This window comes from Triturus cristatus, chromosome 9 (assembly GCF_964204655.1).
Source record: "Triturus cristatus chromosome 9, aTriCri1.1, whole genome shotgun sequence".
NCBI lineage: Eukaryota > Metazoa > Chordata > Amphibia > Caudata > Salamandridae > Triturus > Triturus cristatus.
In genome coordinates, this window is record NC_140592.1 from 940,140,908 (window position 1) to 940,167,113 (window position 26,206).

General features: G+C 46.9%; 1 protein-coding gene across 1 annotated transcript in view; it reads left to right on the plus strand.

Annotated features, from left to right (window-relative positions):
* The first annotated feature begins 229 nt into the window (after nt 1-229).
* KCNK13 (potassium two pore domain channel subfamily K member 13) overlaps nt 230-26,206 on the plus strand; it is a 501,337-nt gene continuing 475,360 nt past the window's right edge. Inside the window, exon 1 of the mRNA XM_085626522.1 lies at nt 230-2,820. Coding sequence (XP_085482648.1) covers nt 2,484-2,820 — 337 coding nt within the window. The 5' untranslated portion in view covers nt 230-2,483. The remainder of the gene's footprint in view (nt 2,821-26,206) is intronic.

A 26,206-nucleotide genomic window follows, 5' to 3' on the forward strand; every position in this document is an offset into this window, starting at 1 on the left:
ATCGAGAAATAAAAAGGTGGGTCCTGGGGAGGGGTAGAAGAGGCCGCGAGCAGCAGCACAGCTGAGCACCAACCAGATCTTCAGCGTAGCACCGAGGGGCTGGGGCTCGCGAAGCAGGGAGGGGGAGAGCGGCGCGCGCATGAGGGAGGAGGCAGCGCTCCACATGGACTCGGCAGTGACAGCCCTGCAGGCGAGCTAGGGGGCCGGTGCACTCCCCGTCCACCAGAGGACCAGCGGGGCGGCGAAAGTGAGAGCAAGGAGGGGAGCGCCGAGAGGACAGCGGACGCGGGGAGCAGGGGCTTCCATCCAGCAACAGGCGCTTCACACACAGTACCAGAGAGCGGTGGGTCCGAGCATCCCTTTCAGCTACCCGGGCTCTGAAGCTGCGCACGAAGGAAGCCACGGCACGGGTGCCTGTCCTTTGCCTGTTTTAGGTGGAGCGCACTGGGGTGGTTTCATGCCTCCACGTCCGTGGACTGTCTGTTCCTCCTTAAGGTGGCTGGGGGAGTTGGTCTGTCACTGCTCCGTGCGTCCTGCAAACTTCTGGGGACCGGCAGAGTTGGCCGGACCGATCTCCAGAATCAAGGGTGGATGTGGTGGTACCTGACAGGGGAACTCAGTCTATTTCCGAGCCGAGGATGTCCAGCTCGTGAATGAAATTCTTGGCTCGGGTTCTCAGACTAGCACCCCCGCACCTGTATCAAATCCTGGCACCATTCCGGGGCACCTGTTGACGTTCTCGAGCCGGCAGAGGTGTCTGGAGGAAACTGTCAGGTCTAACTCATCAGCTGAATGCACGTCTCGGGTCTGGACCCGAAGGCTGTGCTCCAACAAAGAAGTTCGATGAAAAAAGGAAGTTCTGGGCTCTAGAAGTGCAGAAGGTCTGCGGTTTGATCAAACAGAAAGAGCTGATTGTTTTGTAGGTAATGGCATTCTAGTCTCGAGGTGGCACAAACTCCGACCTTTGAGCATTCAGAAAGCCCTTGGTGGATCATGGAACACAAGGAATTTGTTTCTTTCTAGAGAGAACAGAAGGTTCGGGCTCAAGAGGAACAGGACGGAATTCTAGGCCCTGGAGTCATAACAAGCTCTGTTTTGAGCCAGGAAACAGCATTGAATGAAGTCTGGAAAAGAAGAGACCCCAGGCAGGGCACCAGAGAGCTCAAACAAATCTGGGATCTGGAGGGGACAGAAGCTCTGGGCCTTTACACATGAAGAAAGCTCTAGAGGCGAGGACGCGAGAGAGCGCAAATGACAGAATAAATCCCGGGTTCTGGATGAGAATGAAGTCTGGCTGAGGTTGTCCATCTAATGCCATTGAAGCTCAGTGAAGCTCTGGAGCTGTCAAACGGTCTGGCCTCTGATCCAATAAGAAGGGCAGAAGGAAGTCTTCATTTTGAAGCTGGTGGAACTTTAGGTTCTAGGTGAAGTCCAGATTTCGGAGCGGGAATTACATCTATGTCCTGAAGCTATATTCCGCCTTGCCTCCGGTACTTCAGGAAGTCTGGATTTTGAAACTGGAATGGATTGGTCTGTTTTCTTGAACTACAAGCAGTCCTGATTCCAGTGATCCAAGAAATCTGGGGTCTTAAATTGGTTAAAGATCTGGACTGTGATCCTTCTGGACTGACATGCCTCCACCTTCGGTACAAAAGCTCTGCATGGTCCCAGTGCCGGAATCTTTGGGAATGCCTGGCCTTATTTTTTGCCTAAATCCTGGCATATTTCATTGATGGGCAATGTTTGCTGGCTCCCCAAACATCACCTTTATGAAGATCCACATATGGACCACCCGCGAACAATGATCAGGAAAAAGGCCAGAGGCCCAGCACATTTATGGGTCCTAAACCCTGAGGAGTATCTGCTCTTGGTCATCGAAGACAACTTGATACCCGTTGAACAGTCCCATGAACACAACTTATCTTAGCGGAAGGAGCAAGCGTGCCAACACCTAGGGTGTAACCTTATAAGACAAAGATCGGTTCACTGAATTTCTGTCAAACTGGAGGCTTTAAAAGAAAAACAGGAAGAGCCATAAGCAAGACATGTAAAATAAGGACATCATTGTTTTTCATGCCAAAATGTGCTCGGGTATTATAAAACTGAATGTAGAAAATTAGTGAACCTCCAATTTTTTTTCTTTTTTTTTTGCTGTTATGGAATATTTGAGGTTTGCTAATATTCTCGGTCTGGAATAAGCTGCACAATTAACAAAATTTACAAAGAACAATATGTGTTTTCTAAACAGGGAGAAGGCATGGGATGGGCCAATAGTAATATTCAAGTTTTGGAAATTGCAATGGTGAACGTGAACACAAACTTAAGATACAATGTGAACTTGGGCAAAGATGGTGTTCAGGTGTCTATATTATTATATGATTGAAATGCCACCCAGTCCAGCCCCATTTTGAGGAGAGCTTCAAGGGGTCCTGCATCTGGCAGGCACCCCTTTGACTGTCTTCTCCCGCCGCAGGTTTCGGAGCATGGCTTGTCGGGGTGGCTGCTGTAGCAGTTTGGGCCACCTGAACGAGGACAACGGGCGCTTCCTACTGTTGGCGCTGCTCATCATCCTCTACATGCTGTGCGGGGCCGCCATCTTCTCTGCCATCGAGCAGCCCATGGAGCAAGAAGCCAAGGAGAGGTGGGAGCTCCGGCTGGAAAATTTCACCCGGAAGTACAACCTGAACCGGACTGAGCTGAATAACTTCCTGCGGGACTACGAGCAGGCCAATGTGGCTGGCATCAGGGTGGATGACATCCGTCCTCGATGGGATTTCACTGGGGCATTTTACTTTGTCGGGACAGTGGTGTCAACAATAGGTAAGCTCTATAGGCCTGTTTTTGGTTGGTATGCGCGCAGCCCTCTGACAAATTCATGTATAGTGAGGGTGTCTAACATGGGTCCATGAAGACTGCATCCTACCAGATTTTCAAGCTACCTACTCACAATGTAAATGAGTTTCATTTCGATTAACTGCATGTAAAATGATCCTATTGGATATCCCTGACACCGCGTTAGTTGTCTCACAGGGTGTTTAAGGGTTCTGAAGGTCTATAACTATGTATATCAATCTATGTCAATATCTATATTTGTATCTGTATGTATCTTTGAGTGAGTAGCAGTGGCTGGCGGGTCTGTCATGGACATCAATATTTTTTTCAATAGACTTTCGATAGAGTTAGTCCCACAGTTACTCACAAGTTGGGTTTGTTATTTACAACTATAGCAAGTGCCTTCAAAGTTGGGTTGGTGATAAAACAGCAAAAGTCAAGCCCAAGATAAAATAGTGACTCTTCTAAAACCGTGTCAGACCTTATGAGAGATGGGCCTTTTGCAAAATATCTTATGTCCTCGTCTGCCTCTGACTCAACCTTGATCTTGGTTTCTGTCACCATGCCCTGCTCCTGGTCGTCCCACTTTGCCTTAAAATGTCTTTTATGGTCCCCTTTTAGGTATTTCGTCCAGGATTTGAAGAGTTGGGGGGCTTTTTCCGTTTTTGAGATTATTGATTGTTCTTATCAGAGGATACAGGAGTTGGACAAGAGAATTAATATGAGGGAGGGTTAATCTTTGTGAAGGAAAAATTAGAAACCTTCACAGTGCCAGAGAACATGGACAGCCGAGCTATCGCTCGGCAGGGGTAAACATTTTAAATTCCACTATGAATGGAAAAACTTGGGTGCTATTGTAAAACCATATATGGACGATTTGCGGTGTAAGTCTGACCTAAACCAGATGATTGTATGTCAGAATATTGTTTACAGAAATATAGTTTGTCGGCACTATTGGGTGCCAAATAGCAAGATATCAGTAACAATAGTATCGTCCTCTTGCCTGTAGATGTTTCTATGATTAACATCGATGGGGTGATATTTTTATAGATGAGGTTTAGGAAAAAATATTTATTTCAGATTATATGTTGCCAACTATACTCTGGAACCACATCTGGCTAATAATGATAGTTGTAAGTATTGTTAATGTTATTATAAGTGTAATTGCATTTATATAGCGCTTACTACACCTGATGAGGCGTCAAAGCGCTTTTCAGCGAGTTTGCACCTTACTCCAGAACCTAAAAAGTATTAGTGGTGAATTAGTATAGGGAAATAGGAAATTAATTTGAGCTTTGGACGTCGGAGTCCGTTAGTTGGATTGAAAAAGATTGAATTTATATAGCACTAAATACCCCTGACGAGGCGTTAAAGCGCTGTACGGAGAGTAGCAAGCTGCTCCGGAATTTAAGGTTACCTATGCCTGCAGAGATAAAAGTACAGATGAAGTCTGGTCGACCCCTATTCATAATTTTTATCATTCGCAAAGCGTATGTATATCTGCTGTTGTGTGATTTATGAGTGCATAATGTATGCATTCATGTCTAAATTATACACACGCTGTTTTTGCCAATATACCTATGAGTGTTCCCAGGCTTGTTTCAGAGGAGCGAATCAGGAATCCGAGGCAGATGTGAAAAACACCTGCTCAGTCATATCTGAGTGAGTATTCACAAACACTTACGAATACATTTTTTCACACATAAAGTAAAGTAATTACACCTAAAAAAGCGTTAACACAAGGAAGTGGTAAGTGTCTCACTTACTTCATTTTTCGCAGGGAGGAGAAGTGTAGAAAGCAGAGAATTTATTAAATATTTTTAATTTAATTTCCAAACTCGAACGTGCATATTTGACATATTGCGTAAAAATACCAGTGATTTAAATGTGTTTCTTCCAACTTGAATGAACGTTACACCCGCAGTGGTTATGTGAATGAGGAAAATGTTGTAATTTACAGTGCATAATTTATCAAAGGATAAATTACACTTACTTTTGAGTATTGGGTCCCGGGAGTGACAAGGGCACAGGGTACATGGCTCAAATTCCAGGTTACAAGCTATTGGACCAGAGTGAGCAGATGGGACAGCCCTTACTTGTGGCAGAGTGGATGCACAGTTGCACACAGAAGGACTGACATCCTTTAGTAAAGGCAAGGTGGAGTAAAACTATAGGAGTACGCTCTGCACTTCGGCTGAAAGGGTAGATCTTCGGGTCGATTTTTACCCCATTCTCTGTGATAATTGACTTCAAACATAAAAAAAATTATGGTCCGCATATCACACTGTATCATTAGATTTAAGTATGGTCGCCTCCCTAGAGGGGTGGGATCTGTGCTCTGCCTGTAGTTCAAGGCCACATCACCCCTTGTTGTAGCTGCATTAGCTAGCCTCATACAGATGCAGAGAAAGTGACTTACTGATGACAAACAGGACAGCAGCACCATGCTGAATCTGAAAGTTTTAAAAATATTTAGATTCGCTAGGACATAAGGTCATCAGACACTCATTCCTCTACTTGGAGTACGCTGAAAACGTAGGCATGATGGAAGGCATATGTTAATATTTGAGTTGTAGTAACCTGACTTGGAAATAAAAGATTTGTAGTTGCTTGTAGGTGTTTTGTACTTTCCGGGCCTTTTCACATTTTCTCTGAAAGGTGCCCCATTTTTGCCGGATCATAAAGTTGCACAGGGTTTGTGCCTTAAAGTTGATCCATTTTATTCTGCCCTAAATATCTTCCTTCTCTCTTGGTCAATGTTTAAGTGTTTTCGGGGTGTTCAAACTACCACAAAACGAACACACATTTGTTATTCTATATTAGGGAAATCAAAAAGGAGCTTTAATTTGGAATCAATGTGCATGATGGCACAATGAGAAGACACCGTTTAGTGTGTAACTGGCCACTTTAATGCCATAGGTGTGTGCTTACAAGAGTTGCTGCACCTGCCACCATCACCCTATAGACTAGCCAGAAAAACGAAACAGTACATGCAGTCTCCTAATGTTTACCACCAGAACATAATCTGAGCCGGTGTTTGCCGGTGCTCGGCACTGGTGCTTAATTTCTAACACGGGCACTAATGACAGTCCACCACATGGTGGCACTGTTTGTTTATTTTTAACGGTGAGCACACAGTATTTCAATATAATTTGAACATGAATCATAGCAGCAGACCAGGCCATGTTTATAGCTTCGGGTGGCCTGGATTAGTCCGAATTGTCATACGTGTAGTTGTAGTTGTGTTGGTACTGGCATTGGCAGTGCTTGCAGGGGCAATGGGCACTGAAAGCTGAAGTGGACTTCTGAGAAGGACCCTGGCACGTACTTTTTTTTTCTCAAATAGCGCACTGCAACCAACCATAACATCTGTTGCTGTTTGGATCCACCGGTCTCTGCCCCTTGGACCAATCACTCCTCCCACCTCACGTTGTCTGCTTGTCCTACCAGTCCGCAGTCACTATGCCCTACTCGTCCTGTGGCACCAACCAGACCTCTCAACGCCCACGTTTACCTATTATTCATCCTACTCTTTCTTCTAAGCCTATTGGTCCCCTGGAGGGTACCTCAGCATTTTTCGAAACTTCTGTCCCTGTAACCCCCCCCCCCCCCCCTCCAGACTGTCCCACCCTCTCTAAACATGGCCATTCCTCACGTGATGCCATATGTGTAAACCCTCCAGCAGAATTTCCGGACATCGGTGAGATTTGCAGACAAAGAGAAGCCCAACCCCTTCCAACCTCCCGCCACACCGCCCGCCACTTGTCACTGTGCATGTAGTCTCTCTTCCTGCACCAGCCAGCCAAACTCTACTTGAGGCTTTATTGCGGGCCTAATCAGTATACGGGCGACGTCCATACCACGCCCACATCACTCCTACCGCATACTTGGTCCCAACCTTAAAGATAGCAGCTTGTGTCTCCTAGGGTGAAATTCAAATAAATTGCAGTTTTATATTGGAACTGTTTTTAATGTTATTCCTTTTTTTATTGCTATCAGTTGGTGATATTGTTTTAATTAGATTTTGTGTCTAGACAGTAGAATTCCCTATTCTGCTTTTCATATGCAGTTTAGGTCTGAAAACCCTTTGCTGCAACTCAGAGCCGGCTTTAGCGTGGAGCGACCGGCGCAGCCGCACCGGGAGCTAACCTGGGGGGCAGGGGCACCCACCTCAGGGAGGGCGCTGTGTTTAGCAATAGCTTACAATTTAAAAGCGCCTGCTTCAGAATTCCTTGTGTGTTCAGCTTTCAGGCAGCAATAAAAATGTCAAGATAACTCTTGTGATTAATGTTACTGCTCGAGAGAGATGGAGTTTTGTCTAGTGGCAGATTTGACTCACCATATAGTAGTGCAGAGGGTTAATATGCCTGCTGCAAAGAACAGATCTGTATTTTATGTGGATAGCTGAGTGGATTAGAAAAGTCAGACTTTACCAGCTTTTTAAAAGAAATAAAATGTATGTGAGAGAGGGGCTATCGTAAGATGAGGGGCACTTTTGTAGGGTAGTAGTGAGGGAATCCGAGGAGGAGGTTATGGGGGGGCACCAAAAAAGATTGTCACACCGGATGCCACCAGCGCTAATGCCAGCCCTGCTGCAACTTATTCCATAGGAAACCATATATAATTAGTTACATAGAGCATTTAATCTTAGGTAGGTCTCTGGAAACATCACCCATGTCCTTTGAGGGCCATATACTGGGTTTGCTTGTTTTTTGCACCTCCATGAATCGTAGGGTATGGCTATTTTTCTGATAACAGACCTGCCAACTTTAGAACGACGTTTACTGTGTGATGAGGGGCGGGACCTTGAGGGAGCAGGCTCGGTTGTCTCAGAAGGTCTCTGAGGCCATCACCACGGGCCAACAATGGCGAGGCCCCAAGCAGAGGAAGAGGAGGGTCTTGGGAGACACCCCCTACAAAAAATATTACAGAGGCCTGACGTCCTCAGGAGGGTTATACAACCCCTGGTGGGCGTCGTCCACAAACCATGAGTTGGAGCCCACTCTCTGTGGTGCAATGTAAGATGGCAGGCCTGTGATATGTAAAAGACAAGCAGATGTTGAAGTGGATGGTCTGCAGGGCAAGGTCCGCTGTACCTCTTTTATTTTTAACCTGTTGACTGAGTAGCCTCTAGTCCTTTATCTTTGGGAGGTTAGGAACTCAATGTTTCACGTGAAGTAAAAAATATATCATTGCACAGAAGTGGCACAAATCAGTAAAACACAATCATTGACAACAGATAAGCAGATTGGAAAATGCTCCTTGCGATTGTAAATTAAGTGCAGAAGAGGCTAATTAAATGAATGTCTGCGTTTGGGCCTAATATTGTCTGTGTTACATGTTCAAATCCTCTCTTCCAACAGTCACTGAAATAGTTTGAACAGCCTTTCCGCCTTACCAGTCCATAGCATTAGAGTCATTTTGTCAATTTGACATCTATACATCTTCCTGTCTTGCTAACAGTTTTATAGTTTGATTATATCTATCTTCGTCTACATCTTCATTTCTATGCCCTAATCTTTCATTCTCTAGATCTAGCTCTGCCTGTGTGTCTCCTTTCCCCTCTCCTACATCTCGCTTCCCTCAGCATCGCACTCTCTTCCCGCCTTTACCTGCTCCTGTTTATGGCTGAAGCGCCCTATGCAGTGTGGTAGCAAGGGTGTCATGAGCCCCAGTGCAACCAGGGAAAGTCCCCTCCCCCCCCCCCCCCAAAGGCTTGTTGGGAAGAAAATGCAGCAGTAATCCGTAATCAGCTGGCCCCAGTGCCACTGCACCTGCTGCACCATTGATAACTACGCCCCTGCTCTCCCTAGCCTTTTGTCCTGTTTCGCCTCTCGTCTTCAGCGAGGGGGGTCGTGAAGGGCAGAAAGAGCGACAGGGACAGAGATACGGAGAGAGAGAGAGGGCAAGAGATACATAGAATGCTAGATACCAAGATAGATAGATGGATGGATAGATAGATAGATAGATAGATAGATAGATAGATAGATAGATAGATAGATAGATAGATAGATAGATAGATAGATAGATAGATAGATAGATAGCTGGCTAAATAGCTAGCTAGATAGATAGATAGACAGACAGACAGACAGACAGACAGACAGACAGACAGACAGATAGATATAAACAGGTATAGTGCAGATAGACATGTGTAGAGAGAAGGAGATAGATAGAAAGATAGGTGTGAATTGATAGGTACAGTCGAGACAAAAAGTGCAGAGAGATTGAGATAGATCGAAAGATGGAAAGTTTACAGTGGACTGAAAGGCTTCACTGCATCCCTGTGCCGGCCACGGGCCTCTCTTGCTCCCCGTGACGGTGCCCTCCAGCCCTCTGCCTCCCACGCGCCCCTCGGCCGCCGAGAACAAACACGGATGTGCCAGGGCTCAGGCAGTCACTTGCAAACACATCGATGCCTGATGCGTGAGATGCAGCAGGTGCAGGGCGGCTGGGCCAGTTACCCCTCAGGGCACCGCCTGCACCGCTGGTAACTGCGGCCCTGGGTCCATGTGCGCGTCTGTTGCGTGCCTTTGACACAAACACGGGTGAAGCGTCATGCTAAGTTTGGCATCACCTGCGTTCTTTCGGAGAGGAATTGATTATATAAAGCCGAAGTCATATTTTGCTAATGTTATTGTTCGCAGCACTTTTTTATTTCGTGTTTATCTTTGAGCCCTACTCTTCAATTCTTTCGGCCAAAATAATTTGCTTAAAGGGCCAGCCTAAACACATCGTTATTGAAATGTGTACTTTGTCGCTTTTATATACTTTTTTTTTTTTATCGTTTATTGATAGTGGTTTGTGCACACATCGTTCCTATACAAAAATCTGCTTTTTGGAGATTTGACTTTAACCAAATCCTTTTGATTTTACAAAAATGATATATATTTACATATGATAGTTATAGGGACTCTCAGCCATCCTTCTTCACCCACTGGCCTGTTGCTGTGTCATTCACATTTTTTTCGACCATCAAATACAGCATGGGGCAAATAGGTCAGTCCACTTCAGCCATGGGCCAGCTGTACTGTGAGGGATGGCTTTCTGATCTTTCTCTAAGAGCAAAAGTATTTCTCTTCACTATTAGGGATTGCTATGACACACTGAGACTTGGGAGCAAAAAAATGTGCTTTTGCGTTTAGCTAATGTTTTTGTTTCACCTTGGCGAGGGCACCCAAAGTCAGAACTATTGGTTTTGCCAATGCCTGTTTTGTTTTTAGATATAAGCACTGTGCTTTTCACAGGTTTAAGTGGAGAGCTCTCTAGGTGAGACCTGAAGCTCAGTGAGTTGTGCTGCAGCTTGCTTCCAGCTCCACATTGCTTTACGTGAAAGCAGCAAGCACGCCTGTCTCTGAAGGGTGTGCAAGTGTGTAGGAGGGCGCTCCCTCATATAATTTTTTAGAAGCCAATATGTCCAAACTATGCAAATGAAAGCGCTATTTTCGAAAATATTAGCTAAGCACTTTGAGAGCTGGCTCATGCTGGCCCTCCCAGTCCTGAAAACAGCCCCTTTCTTGTAGCCTTCCCTGGAATTGGCAGGATGCCAAGTAGCCAGTCTGGCCCTGCCCCTGCCTCATCTGCAATACCTGTGACTCAACTCCTGAGTTTGATATGAACTGCAATTGTCCTTTCTCTCTCTCTCTCTCTCTCTCTCTCTCTCTCTCATTCTCCTTTTATCTGTCTTTCTCCAACTCTCTCCTTCCTCTCTGTTGTCCCTCTGAACCTCACCTTCATATGCGCCTTCATCTCTCCCTCTGCCTTTCTCTTTCTTCATTGCCTTCTCCTCCTTTATATGGCACCTGGAAAGGTCTGGGTCAGAGTCAGAAACCAAAAGGCCTAGTCGTGCTACCTTGGTATCGTGGATCTTAATGTAAGGAATTGCTACCCCACTCCCATCCCACAACTCGGTAGTAAAAGACAGCCCTAATTTGTCTTGCGGGTGGCCCTAGTCCGTCTCTTTACCGGCTGCACTAGTGATAGCCTCTGGCGAGACCCCCAAGAGGCCGCGTCAGCTCCCTAAGGGCGAAACTCTAGCTGATCATTGGGGACATGCACTCATTTTAGGACACAGTGGGGGCTCTGATAGGGGGTCGATTGGGGTGGTTTTGTGCCTGACACAATAAGCTGTAGGAAATATGCTACCTCAGAATCCTTTACAGGGAGTCGGGGAGCAAGCGGGCTCTACTGGGCCTACCCATGGGCTTTAAGTCCTGTCCTTGTACTCCCAGCCGCGGTCCGTGCAGGTAACAGCAGTGGGGCGGTGGGGCCGTGTAAGGGGGGATTTTAAGGGACGATGCGGAGGGAAAATTAATTTTTTATTTAATTTTCCCGCTGCATTGTCCCTCTAAATCCCCCCTTACACGGCCCACCACGGTTACCTGCACAGACCGCGGCTGTTTCCTCCTGATGTCCTAAAGCCAGACCTAGTATTTGCTTTGAGTAGCTGGGCCAAGTACTATCCCTTCAGCAATCGACTCAGTAGTAGCGCAGGTTGAGCAATTCACGGGTTCTTGGTGGAAGGTAGGTGCAAGGCTCATACAGGTACAAGACTCGGAATACACTTAGCAAACCCAATAAAGGAATGTCCAACCAGATACTTGCTTTTATGAAAAAAGTAGTATTTATGCACCAAAAAAAAGTAAAATACGGCACACCACTAATAATATACAGTCTTTCTAAGGCTGGCTCTCTAGTGTTGTTGGAGTACGATCCTGAGTCCTACTTCCTTGTCTAGGACTGAGGCTACATTCAAGCTAGATAGTGAGTACAAGTCTTAGAAGTCACTCGATGGCTATTTTAAAGTCAAAGTTTCTAAACGCTATAGTGCTACAGTCAGGCCAAGTTCCTCCAAAGGCTCTGCGGCCCGGTGATCAGTCGTATCCACTCTTGCTGATGATGGCATATGGAAGGCCCGGTCGCGGGTCAGCGTTCTAGAGATGAGCAGTAGTCTGGATGCTGTGGACGAGGCGACAGATGTCCACAGCTTCCTCCGATCAAATGGATGGTTAAGTCGATGCTCTGCTTACATGAATCATTGTTCGTTCTGCTTCACTTTCGCATGCTGTTGAAAGGTGAAGGCCTTCTCTCTTCACTGCGGGCCCTATCTGGCATACGGGGGTCACAAACAGAGGCATAGGTGTCCCCACTGGGTTACAGCATTGCACAGAGTGACAGCCGTCTTCAGTCACAACGATGCACCACTGTGACGGCCTGTACTCTTCACTGTGACCCCGACTGGCATACAGGGGTCACGTATAGTGGCACACAGGGTGGCAAACCCTGCGGGTCATAGCTCTGCACAGGGCGGTGGCCCTCTTCCGTCACAGCCCTTAATCTTCACCATGGTCCCCACCTGCCATGCCGGGAGTGGCAAATGGGCAGGCAACCCAATCAGTGCGTGGCCCTGACTGGACCAGAATCTCATACTTCACTTCAGGGATGCTCTCAACAGGATCCCTACTAGACCTCCAGGCACTATCCTCCTCCTCACAGGGTCTTCTGGACTCTGCAGTAGTCAGATACTTGTGCTCTAGGCTCCAGGGCAAGTGGCCTTGATTCTCCTGTGTGATGTCCACTCACCCAGCAGGGAGACAAGCTGGCCGTGGTACCCACCCCTGGTCTCAACAGGCAGAAGTCATGCTGAGCTTCTCCTTGCTGATGTAAAACCAGCTGTCCAACGTTTGACAATTTTGGGAGGCTTAAGCTACACAGATGTGATTTAGTGTCTCAGTCTTTGAAGTTTGTGCTTAGGGTGTCTTTGGAATGCCCACTCCTCTGCCTTGTCCTTTGTCCATGAAGCAGTCTGTCACAGCAATAGAGCTTCCAAGGTTGACAGCCCTACAACACAGGCCAGGGGAGTGACTAGAGCATCACACCTGAATGTCAGCATCACTGATATATGCACACTGAAAGTTTACAAAAGCTCCAGCCCTGCTCGTTATGATCCCCTGTCTCGGCAGTGGATACCCTACCAGCCGTATCATCTATTTGACAATGTGCCGAGGCTCCACTGACTTGTGATCTTTCCAGAATCAAAGAGTCCTTTTGAAGTGCACAAGAGACCCTGGCTCGCCCTTCCTCCAGTGTGTGTGGCCCACCAAGCTCTCAAGGATGCAGGGAATCAACAAATCTGTCTGGAATGGCTCCTCTGCCTCCACACGTCTTTGCAAGGTACTGGGATTCCAATATGGAACCCACAGGACTTTATGTATTTTACCAAAAACAAGCACGCATCCTTTACAGAATGCACACGCAAACACAAACATGCAGCACAGTGCTGCCTACTAAATGATGTCGTCCAAGGGTGAGCTGGTATACAGAAGAAGAACTTTACATAATTGGGCTGGTAGGCCTCACTACAGTGACACAGGTAAAAATGCCTGTTGACTCCACTGATCGCTATTACTAAAGTGGTGTGCTGTCCCCGCCGCGTTCATGCTACTTAACTGTTGGTAAGGGCAGTAGCCCATCACCACTACGAGGGTAGTGTTGCCACCTTTTCAAGATGAAAAATACCAGGCATTTTCTTTTTTTTTAAGACACTGCAAAGGCAAAGACAAGATAGTAAATAAGATTTTTAACAAAATCTTATGTATTCATTTGTAACGTGTTTTCTGCCTGTGTTTACTTTAATTATCAGTCATGGGATCATTAATGCAGCCACAGAACACGTTTAAAAGTCATTTCTTCTTATATTTACTGTTTGAAGTATGTACACATAAGGGCTGAAAATACCAGCTGCAGGTGATTTTGCTTATATTTTTAGTGACTGGGTCATTAAAATACCAGTGGTGCCAGTAGAAAAATAGTCATGTTGTCAACCAATGCAAGGGTAATGCTTCCTACGCCTCTCCCATTCTAACAAGACTGCAATCCGGGAGACAGGCCTAGGGCATGCCACACACTCATCATCCGTGTTTTTCCATGACCAGGGATACTGGGATTATGCGACAGAGGAAGGCCAAATTATGCGACATGGTTGAGTAAATTATGCAATAAGAAAATGCAAATTATGCGACATGATGCTGCACATTCTGTGATTCTATTACTGTATTATATTGTCATTTCTATACTTGTTAAGATTGTCTGAGCATTAGTTGCACCTCATTAGTACCAGTTTAACACTCAAATACAGGAATAAGCAACAGATAGATGAAAAGTCAACCTTTGCAAAGTGTATTCAACTGTGTGGCAACACCTGTTGCTGCTTTTTTAGTAACGTTTGAATCGTCTGAACTATAATTTTTTTTGTGTTAAAATCTGCTATTATTTAGCAGATGATGAATTATGTGGCTAATGCGGAAAATCCACAGTTATGCGAAAAAGGCCACAGCCGCACTGTTGCATAATTTCAGTGGCCCTTGCCATGACCAAAATTGGTACCAAGGATCCAGATATAATTGCAACTGGGGCACGCGGGGCAGAGTTACACATACGTTACCATACAGGGGAGTTTTCCATCCGAACATGGCGCATGCAGATTTACCAACAAATTAATACATTCAAAGTTAGGCAATGTTTAAGAGGGCTTTGATTAATACCATACAGTCATTACATGTCTTTTATGTCCAAAGGACCACGCCAATAGATATTTTTTTTCCAGTGGATTACGTTTTTCCTCCTGTGGCTCACAGATGTAAGCTTGACTGTTAGGGCTAGTAAGCCTGAGAGTGCCCAGAATTGGAGGAACTTTAGCTATTGCTTAATCGAAATCTACACTACCCAGGTTGACACGTGTAAATCGAAATGAAACAAGATATGTACATTATTTTGACAGAATGTCCCTGACAATGCACATTTGGTTAAAGCTTCCCCTGTCAAATAATTATGTCTGTATTGCACGATTTTACAAAATGCAAGTGCTTCACATACTCTGGCGGGAGGTGGCACACGTTCAAATAGTTCTTAGCATCTTCTCGGAAATGGAGAATTCTCCTACCACAGTGGCTAAGTCAGTCTGGGAGTTATGACTCACACAGCAAAGTGATGCTGTACCCAGTGCCTAATTTGAACCAGTGGTTTCCGGTGCTTGGCACGGCACTTAATTGTCAACCCTGGCATTTGTAACAGTGTGCCACATGGTGGTGCTGTCTGGACAATTTAGAGGTAACCACATCAACAGCTGATTATTAATTCAATATACATTATAAATTACTATTACCAGCCACCCAAGCCATTCTTGTAGGTTTGGGGGGCTGAAATAGTCAGAATAGTCAAACTTGTAGGAGTGTGATGGTTAGGAGTTGTGTTGTTACTATCATTGGCATCATAGCGGGGCAATGTGTGATGCAAGCTGCAGTAGTCTAGTGATAAGAGTCTTATCTTTTTACAAATTAAGCACTGGGTGGACTGCTTTTTCCTGCAACCCTCAGAGTTTCAGCAAGTGCTATTAGGTGGTAATAGCCAAGCAATTCTTGCATATTGTGGGACCCTTGATACGTAGTATCCACCCGAGGAAATATTGTGAAAATTGTGTGATAGCAGTTCCTCCGCAATGTAATGTATCCACTGCATGATGGTGTCCTCACTATATAATGGTGGCCCTGGCACAATGTTGTTAATTCATATTGTGGCCATGCATGGCATGAGAGTGCCATCCACCCCATGGCATTGTGCTGGACCTGGTATACTAGTGGTAATTCTTGCATATTGTGACTGTCCATGGTATGATGGCGCCCATGCTTGTTAAGCATCTGGCTCTGACATAATGGTGGCAATTTCTGGGATATTGTGGGCATCCATGCCATGATGGTGGCCACCCTTGGTATAATGCTTGCCTTGACAAAATGTTGGTAAGTCAAAACATACTGCATTCAACAGAGCCCATAGATCAACACTGGTGAAAACAAGCTGACGGCATTTGAGGTTTCCTCCTGATTGCTAACATTGATTGCTTTACACACTTCTACCTGGTGTCAGGTATTGCCTGGGGGTGATCTTTGTCTCTGCTCTAGGATGCCCACCTACAGTGGCTGAAAGCAAGGGTACCTCTCGCCCCCCTATTATTCTTCCTTTATTTACTTGACTTGGCAGATAGATTCTGCCACTTAACAGGCCATCCCCCAAAGTGTGCTGCACAACCACTGCTTATTTTACTTGAAGCTGATTCTGAAATTCTTTTCAATTTAACTCCAAGGGCTTAGATGAATTTCAATCTTATTAGCCAAGCATTTCTTGCACATTAACACGTGAAAAGTAAAATGATGGTCTGTAAGGGTTGGAACAGGAAGTCTTTGCGGTGCCGGTGGTGATTATGGCAGGTAAAAATAGAAAGCCCGAAAAACTTCCTATTTAGGGATTTTTGTTTCCTCATACCTGTGATAAATGTCATCTATTTCAGCAAAATTGCAAGGTACTGGCCCCTGGTTGGGGAGGCCTGATTGTGTTTACAATTCTCAGTGTTGCTGCGCTGCGTTGCATGAAAGGGAGAGAGCAGGACAGGGTCATATCTACTGACATATGGTGCTGGTTATCTCTTCCCAAGAGGTGGCACACACTCAGACTGCCTAGCACCATGAACACACCTTTCTTTGTACTGTAATGCAAAGGTCTGTTCATTGGACTATCATAGCTCAGATGCCCTTTCAGTAAAAAGCATTATGTTTATGCTAACTTTAAACACTTCCCACTTTATATGTGTACTGTACAGTGCATCACACAAGCAAAGTTTTGAAAATAAAATAAAAACATTTCTCTTACCTTGTGCCTGCCTCGAGGAGGTGTTATTGTTGGCGCAAAGTACTGCTTACCACTGTTAGTAGATAGGGCTTTATGTAAACCATGAGTGGTAGCATGGGAACATGTTTTTTTATTCTTTAATTAGGTTTAATTGATTGGTTGTAACAGCAATCATAACAAAACAGAGGAAACGTCATTGCTTTGAACATTCCCCAGGACAATGCATTGCAACACAGCAGAGAATATGTCAGGTAGCACGTAAGAAGTGAATTAGGCTAGCTAAGCAGTGACATTTACAATCTAATAGGGCTACATCTAAGAGGGCCATCCAACCCAAGACCATGGCGCCAGACAAAGCAATCATACATCTAGGATCTAGATCCACCAATGGGTAAGTCCAACCTGCGGGGTCCAGCCATCATCCTAGTCGAAGTTGCAGACGCTGTGAGACAGGAAGATTCAGCCCTTACTGTTGTACGGTGTGCCCACCAGGGTCAGTTGCATCTTGCATACGTAGGTAATCACGCAGGAATGTGTCATATGTCTTAAGGTCTGCTCTTAGGTGAGATCAAAAGGTAGTGTCAAATTGTTCCTGGCAGTGCAATCAATCATGAAGCCATGTATTCACTTCTGGCAGGTTTACCCTCCCCCAATGGCAAGCTGCCAGTCTCTTTGCCAGCAACAAGGCTATAGATACATATTGCAACACATCAAGGACAGTTTGGGTGAGGATGTCATCATTATGCCAGTCAATCCAGAAAGAGTCTGAAATATCTGGGTAAAATAGGTGGCTATAGGCAGGCACAGCCAGGCACAATGGATAACGTCTGCCTTGGTGGTGCCACAGCGGGCTCATATGGAGTCTGGTCATAACCCCCAGGCATAGAGCTTCAGCGGGGTGCAGTACAGCCAGTATACAAACCTAAAATGAACTAGCTGAAGAGGGTCGTTTGGGGCCAGGGCACCGATCTGTGGGCAGCAGAAAACTATTCCTTGGGTGTTATTGTTTCTCCCAGGGAGCCCTCCCATATGTCCCTCACTCCCGGTGTTACTATCGGGCCGTAGCATGGGTTATCATATATAAATGATTAGCCAGGTGGTTGCAAGATTCCAAAGTCAGCAGGACTGTCAATGCCTGACATTCAGAGGGTGATCGCGGAGAGCGGGGTAGTGTTCTTTACATTGTGCACGTATCCGCAGATATAGAAGTAAGTCTAGGGTTGTGGTCCGCACCCGGTATGCCACATTAGAGGCAGGTAGAGACTCCCTTCCGGGAACAGGTCCCCTTGAACTTCATTTCCCATGCAGCCAAACTGGCCAGTGGGTTGAAGCCAAAGGAGCTTAGCAACAGAGGAAAGTGTGTGAGGGCCTGGTGTGGTGAATATTACCTATTTCTCCCATAGTGCTTGCATATGCCCTCCCATGCCATCCGCATGTTTGCTACTACGTGGATTTCCACGTACTTATGCTTCGGCACCTGCCCTATGAGCGTGGTGAGTGGGGCTGGGAAGGGCACATCGTGTTCAATAGCAGTATGTGCAGTATAGGGTGGAGGGTGTAGCCCATAATCTGCATATTGTGCTTGTGCACAGGGGTAGTATAACTCAAGAGTCTGGCGCTGCCGGACAGGGACATCTGAAGGATCTTGGGAGCCCCAGGCCAAAAGTATTTTGGGGCCCCTGTTTGGAACAGCTTTGATTTTATGATCCTGTTTCAGTTCTTTCATGCCCTCTTTGGCCAGGTCACAGACAGAGCACAGACACACTGGTCCAAATTCCAAATTTGTTTATGTCTAATAGTCAGGGATAGTAACCTCTGTTTTCAATATTGTAGCCCAGCAGCAGCTCAATAATATTATTGCAAATAATCTCTGTGACCCCCTCCCATTTCTAAGATGTGAGGTCCTGTTTTAAGCTGAAAGAAACTTTTTTATGGATGTTGCATTAAAGATAAACAGAACATTTCCCAGCAAAATGTATGTAGGAGAATCCACCACGTCACCCACATTAAAAAATAAATTAAAGGAAAACAGTATTTAAAACAATCTCTGTAAGAATTATTCAAGGTCATCGAGGCAGGAGTCTGCATAACAGAACTGGCTGTATCAGGGGGGCCCTGGAAGGCTGGGGCCCTGGTCCCGAGCCCATTTTGCCCATGCCTTACAACGTCTCTGCTGCCAGACCGCCGTGTTTGTATGGCAAAGTAAGAGTTTCCCAACTGACCTGAGGCTGTTTAGCTGCCCATGCAAGCTTAATCATGAGGGGCTTGAGAGTGGTAAAAAAATTGCTTATTCAAGGGGATCGGTATGTTATTGAATAAGTATAAACCTTTCGGTAGGATGATCATCTTCATTTGGGATTCTACCCAGGGCCAGACTGGGAACCCAAAGCAGCCCTGGTATTACGTTGGGGTGTGGGTGGGTGGTGGAGTGCTGGTGGGAGACACGGAAACACTGCTGCTGCTCTTTGTTGTTACAGGGGGCCGATATTGCAGCACTGCTGCAAAACCGGTCCCCAGTAGCAAAACCGTCCCCCACCCTTCCGGCCCCCAGTAGCAAAACCGGCCCCCATCCTTCCGGCCCACCGGGAAAATGCTCGGTGCCCGCTACGACCAGTCCGGTCCCGCTTCTTCCATGCAGGGACAAGGGGGGGTCTAATCCTCCGCGCCACCTGATCTTCTATTTTTGACATGATAGTGCTGAATTGTCAGTGATCATGGTCTCCCTGTCTCGGCTCACCCAAATGCCTAGGTATTTGAGGGATGTACTGCACCAGGGGTTGGGATAGTCTATGCTCGGTCACTGCAGAGGTTAGGGGAATACGGTGGACGTATTCCAGTTTCTTGCTATTCCTGATAGTATACGGAACAAGGTACATTCTTGAATACAGGTGCAAGGTTATGGCTGGGGTTACAAAGATAGAGTTAATTACATTGCTTGGTGAAAACGCAATTCCCCTATGGCCATGCTGCTGCCTAATAGCATGGGAACATGTTGGAACACCTGCACAGCGCTACTTTGCATTACTTTCACTGGAAAGTAAATAACAAATCAGCACTTTGCACTGGATAGGGTCACTTTTGACTTTGCACTGTGTAAAGTGTTAAATCTGTCCCTCAAGCTCTATCAATAAAGCCAAAAATACCCCCAAATCTGGCTTATGCAATAGATTGTATCATGTACTCCTCTTGGTCTCTTCTCAATCAAAGAGTAGGCAAACTCCTGCAAAAGATATATGCTGTGAGCTTAGAAACTTGATTTCTGATTGACAAGTTAGTTTATATTGGGAATAGCTGCTGTGATTGGTTGGGGATTCCAGCTGATCCACTCCTCAGAGAGATCTCTCTGGATTTTCTCAACAAAGAGCTTTCAAGAAGAAAGAAACTGCTATAAAAACTTTCTTTTTGCCTTGCAACTCTGCAGTTGTTCCCCAGGAACTTTCAAGAGTTGGTCTTTTAGCCAGTTTAAAGTGTCGCTAAAATACTTGAGGCCTCATGTAGGTAGCTAAATACCGGTCGGTAACGGCCGAAATTCGGTAAATATCCCGTTACCGACCGGTATTTAGCTATTTGAGATGTAGGAGGATCATTTCAGGATTCGGTAATTTACCGAATCGGTAAAATTACCGAATCGGTAAATACCGAATCCTGAAATGAGATGTAGGAAACACTCTAATGAGTGTTGTGTAGGAATTAGAATTCGGTATTTACCACCAAATATAGGTTGGTGATAAATACCGAATACATTGCAAAAAGCAATATTTTGCTGAAATAAGAGTGCCATGTGGCAGACATACATGCCCTTAGGGCATGTATGTCCGCCACATGTGCACACATGCAGGAATCAGGGGTGCAACAGGGTGTCAATGTGACACCCTGCCACCCTTGAATGTGCTCCCCCCATTACCGAATCGGTATTTACCGATTCGGTAATAAGGCACACCTTCCCATTGATTCCTATGGGCCTCCAGGCCCATAGGAATCAATGGGAAGGTATGCCTCATTACCGAATCTGTAAATACCGATTCGATAATTACCGAATTTCTCCGATTCGGTAACATTTACCGAATTATTACCTACATACAATTTACCGATTCTTAAATACCGAATCGGTAAAATTCGGTATTTAAGAATCGGTAAATTGTATGCCACCTACATATGGCCCTTGGTCTCTTAAGTAAGCCTGAGACATGATAAAGATTACTGCTCAGGTTTAAGAAAATCTAAAATAGCAGTGGACTCAGCCATGGTGCAAAAATGCAACTCTATTTAGAATTGTGTTTAGACCATGAGGTATGCAAAACTCTTTTACTGTTGAAGTTTAATTTCCTCTTGATAAGAGTTGTAACATAGGCTTTGGTAAGTCTAGCTTACCACGAATATGTTTGCACTTTTTTGCACTATTTTAAAAGGTTAGGGATTTGTGTTTGTCAAGCTGTAAGAACACAACTTAAATCCTTTTTACGCCGCCTTTTTCTTAAACATAATATACTATCTGGGTATGATGCATGAATTTAGTAGTATATACCCAGAATGAACAGGCCAGTTTTTAGTATTTTTAATTTTTTTTCAAGAAGCTTTTTGAATGTGTAGTAAGCTTTTATACTTTTGTTTTTTATCTGTGCCTTGTTTGCATTATTTGATGTCACGTTTCACTGAACTCTGTAGAGATCAAAAACAATATACATCATTTGGCTTTGACTTGGAACAGATTGTGGGCGTCCATTACATGAGATGCTGATACATGTGCACACAAGGCAGAAGCTGTCCATGTTTTGCAGTAGTGTATGTGAATACTTGTGGAAAGTGATGTTTGGACACCAAACGTGCATTTTTCTAAAAATGAAAAGCTTGCATTTCAAGGCAAAGTCGTTTCTTTCGCAGATACGTTTTGTTAATGACAGACTTTCTTTACTTAGACAAAGTGACTGCATTTCCAAGCATTGATATTCTAGGTTCATTGAGTGACATTTGAGGCCAGAGACTGTGTGATTCGTGTTACTCAGCTCCTGTTGAGATCTGAAGGCCTCTATAACTGAAAGAAAGCACTGATTTTTTTATTATTTGTCCTCATTTCACCACTTATTAGCACCAGTCAATACGCCCTTCGTGAGTGCCCAAAATCGGATACAGATCAAGAAGAATTACTGGGTTATTTCGAAGTTTTGTTCTGCCCTCCCAGTTGCTGAAATGAGAGGGTGTAATTATTGGACAGAGAGATCTTCAATATTTTAACAAACTCCAAAACCCGAGAGTATTTTTTTACTCTCGAAAGAAAGCACTGATTGATGGGACTTGGTTTACTCAGACAGTGCACTTCCTATGATACTCTCACAGATCACCAGCCGCCTTCCTCCTTTAGAACTGTATAATAATGGAGGGAATGTGTGATCTTGGGTACTATATTCCTTTATGCACACAAGATCTCTTGCCCTTCACTATGTCTATCTGGATACTTCTTCAGTCTTATAGGCTCAAAGTGGAAGAGGGTTTCCATGGAAGGGGAATGAATGCTGCCTTGTTCTGCATTGTCTTTGTTTCTCCCTGCCTGCACATGGATACAGGGCCTGGAGTCCACAATGTACTGTTCTCCGGCATAGGGAGCTGGGTGTCCTTCGTGGTTGTCTTGACAGCTACTGTTGGAGTGTAAACATTATTCTCCAACAAGGATTGTGTCTTGCATTGAAGCACGAGAAGGCCATTTTATTCATACCCCCTCCCAATGAGTTATAATAAAGTAGCTTGTGCAAATCCAAAACAAGGTGGGCCTCCACAGATCACAGACTTCCAGACACCCTTCTTATTAAAAAAGATTCACCACTTTTACTCTACAAATGCAAATTCTGTACATAAAACCTATCTCGTGACTGCCAGGGGGCTTGTGGTAAACACATTTTCTCAGACATTATGTACATTAAATATTTACTATGTAAGTGTCTCACTAGGCGTCACTTTATATTCAAGACACCAGAACGTAAAAGAGGAGCAACATGTTTGTGGTTTTTAGGTCTCGCGATTGTTCATTTCTTAAGTATGTAGTATCTGGAGGGGTATGAGGGTGCCAACATAATGATGGCTATAATATATCTGTAGGGAAAATACAGAGCATACATCATACGATTTTGTGTGGAAGTATAGGGACAAGTTAATTGCCCTAAAGTTAATGAAATCTTAAATTTAAGACCTAAGTACTAACGTATTTACTCAAGTCTTAACTTTGGGGCGTATGTGTTTTGTGGTATGTGACATAGTGATAATTACTTGGTTCTGCTTTTTTCCATAAACAAACTGCTTTTTGTAAAAAACATTTCATACAAACTAGAACTTACTTTCATATAACGAGGATTAACAAGGATGTGGTATCTTGGGAGATGGGGCAGGCCTGGGGGCATGGGGTGGCTACGTGACAAGAAGGACACAGCAGTCAGGGTCACTGGTGTGGGCCGAAGACCACGAGCGGTCTTGCGCCCGTTTATTTATGCCTTCGGGCGTGCCCGCCCTCCGGGTGCGTGGGTGCGTGCTCAGCATGACTGAACGGGCCGGGTGGCTCCGTTACCACATCCCTCCAATCTTTCAGATACAGAGATCATTTATTACGGAACAGTTCGGCTCTTGCGCACACCACGCAAAGTCTCTCAGTCTCTGATTAGGGGCCGGGTTTGGCCGGAGGCCGTACGGCTGGCTCCGGGGGACGTCTCCTCGTCCGGTCCCGCAGGCTCCTTTACCACTGGGTACCCCCACATCTTCGGAGGACCCGTTCTCTCGTTCTCCCACGCCGGACAGTGGGGGCGCGCTCCGCGATGTGCTCGCCTGCCCTCCTGGTGAGCTGCCCCCTTCTCTGGCCTCGAGCTCCTCCTCCTGTGGGTCGGTCTCGGGGGGAGCCGAGGTGACCTGTTTGAACCAGGACGCATTTCGAGTCACTGTCCGTGTTCCTCTCCGGACTGACACCATGGTGCCCTGCACTCTGGTCACCTCCCACACTTCCGGTTCAAACGGGGTGCGATACTTCCAATTTGGGTAACGGTCTCTCATGATGACCGCGTCCCCCACCTGGAGACTCCTCGCCTGGGCCCTCCTCGCCCGACTGGCCTTCTCGTTGGACGTCCGCCTTCTCTCTTGAGCCGCCCCTTGGTCCAGCGGCCGAGGCTGCCACACTTGGCTCGCCGGGATGTTGTCCCTGGGGGCCTTCTTGAACAGAAGATGTGCTGGCGCACACTGAGTGGTACAGTGAGGTGTCCGGCGGTACACGCTGAGAAACTGTGAGAGGCATTGATCCGCGTCTTCCCCTTGTTCGACTCCGATCCTCAGCGCCCGGTTCATCGTGCGCATAAACCGCTCTACCTCTCCATTCGCCTGGGGCCATTGCTGGGTGATCTTCCTGTGCCTGACCCCTCGGGCTGCTAAGTAGTCTTGAAATTCTCTTCCTTGAAAGGGTGGCCCATTGTCCGACCGGACTTCCTCAGGTAGGCCCATCATGGCAAATATGCGGTCCAACGCCGCTCTCACCTGGCTGAACGCTGTGGAGGAAACCACTTCCACCACCGGGAACTTGGAGTGCGAATCCACCACCACCAAGGTGTGTCGCCCGTCCGGGAAGGATCCAAAATCCACACACAGCTTGGACCAGGGTTCTAGACATGGGTCCTCCGTGATTACCGGATGAGGTGCCGGCTCGCCCCCGGTGATGTTGCACGAGTGACAGTTGCGGACGACTTCCTCAACCATGGCATCCATCCGAGGGAACCACACCTTGCTCCGCAGCCTGGCCTTGGTCTTGGAGACGCCTTGATGCCCTTGGTGCGCCAAACGAACCACCTCCCCTTGGAGACTCCTCGGAATGACGAGTGTTGCGCCTCTCATGACCACGCCATGCGGCCCCTCGCTGAGCTCACTCTGCGCATTCCACACTTGCTGCCGAAAGACTCTCTCGTCTTCAGTGAGGGCTTGCACCCCATCCAGGAAGTTCCGCTAATTGCGGTTCGCCAACGTGCGCTTCACCTTTACGAGGCACTCATCCAGCTCCGTGGCCCTGCCGATGTCTTCCAGCGTGAGTGCCACCGGGCACGCTGCCTGCGACACCATCCTGATGAACTCTTCCGTGCCGCGCTCATCCGACTGATCAGGGTGTGATTGGGCCGGCCCCGGGTGCCGGGACAGGAAATCCGCCGGGTTGTTGGCACCGGGTCGGAAGACGACCTCAAATCGGTAGACTTGCAATTGGACTGCCCATCTCTCGATCCGCGGGGGGCCCAGACGTGCCGTGCCAGCGAAGAGCGGGACAAGGGGTTTGTGGTCGGTGACCACCCGGAAGTCGTGACCATACAAGTAGAGATGAAAGTGCTGACAGGCCCACTTGATGGCCAGCGCCTCCCGCTCAATCTGCGCATACCGCATCTCGGTGGCCGTCAGGGCTCTGCTGGCGTATGCGGTCGGGACCCATTCCTTTGCCTCCGTTTCCTGCATCAGGACTGCGCCCAGCCTAACGGGGCTCGCGTCCACCACCACCTCTGTTCGCCTTTGGGGTCGGAAGTACGCCATGACCTTGTCGTCGATTAGCGCGTCCTTGACCGCCTGGAACGCGAGATCTTCCTTCGCTGCCCAGGTCCAGGGCTGGCCACTCTTCGTGAGAAGCTGGAGCGGCTCCGACAGGGACGCCAAGTTGGGAATGAAACGTCCACAGTAGGTTGCCATCCCTAGAAAACTCCTGACCTCGGTGGCGGAGGTGGGCCTCGGGGCTGCTCGGATTGCTTCCGCCTTCTTCGGATCCACTCTCAGGCCTTCCCTCGAGAAGACATAGCCGAAGAACTCGACCGACTCCTGGTAGAAGGAGCACTTGGCCTCGTGCAAGGTGAGGCCACTGTCCGCCAGCCACTGCAGCATGTCCCGAAGATGCCGATGGTGCTCTTCCAGAGTCTTTGAGAACACCAAGATATCGTCGCTCAAATTGATGACTCCCTGGAGTCCCGAGAGAGTCTCCCGTATGGCATTTTGGAACACTTCAGCCGCTGACGAAATCCCAAAACTCAGCCGCTTGTATCTCCGCAGGCCAACGTGGGTGGAGAAAGTGGTGATGTTGCGGCTGTCCGGGTGGAGTTCTAGCTGATGGTATCCCGCGTTGAGGTCCAGTTTTGTGAACCACTGTGCGCCGTTGAGGTCGGCCACGATATCGTCCATGGTGGGCGTGAGGTGTCTTTCGCGCTTTACTGCCTTGTTCGGGAGGCGCATATCGACGCACAAGCGGATGGCGCCTGGCTGCTTGGGTTTGGAGCCACAACTAGGGGGGACACCCACGGGGTGGGGCCCGATACCTTTTCGATCACCCCCAGGTCTTCCAACTTCTTCAACTCCTCCTCCACTCGTGGTCTCAGGAGGAATGGTATTCTCCTGTGGCGCAGTGCCATGGGCCGGACCGTCGGGTCCACGTGCAGTTTGAACTGTTTCCCGCGTAGGCACCCTAGACCTCGGAATAGCATGGGAAAGTCCTTCAACATCTCCCTGGCATGCAAGTCATGCACCTGATTCGCGAAAAACACCAGCGCCAGATCTTCGGCGGTGTGACAGCTCAGCAAGGTGCCCCTCTTGCCTTCCGCCACGTGGAACGTCGTGGCCAGCTTCCTGCCGTCACTGACGACTTCAACGTCAATCACCCCTCGCAGGGACAGCGGCTTGTCACTGTCATATGTGTAGATTTGGGCTTTGG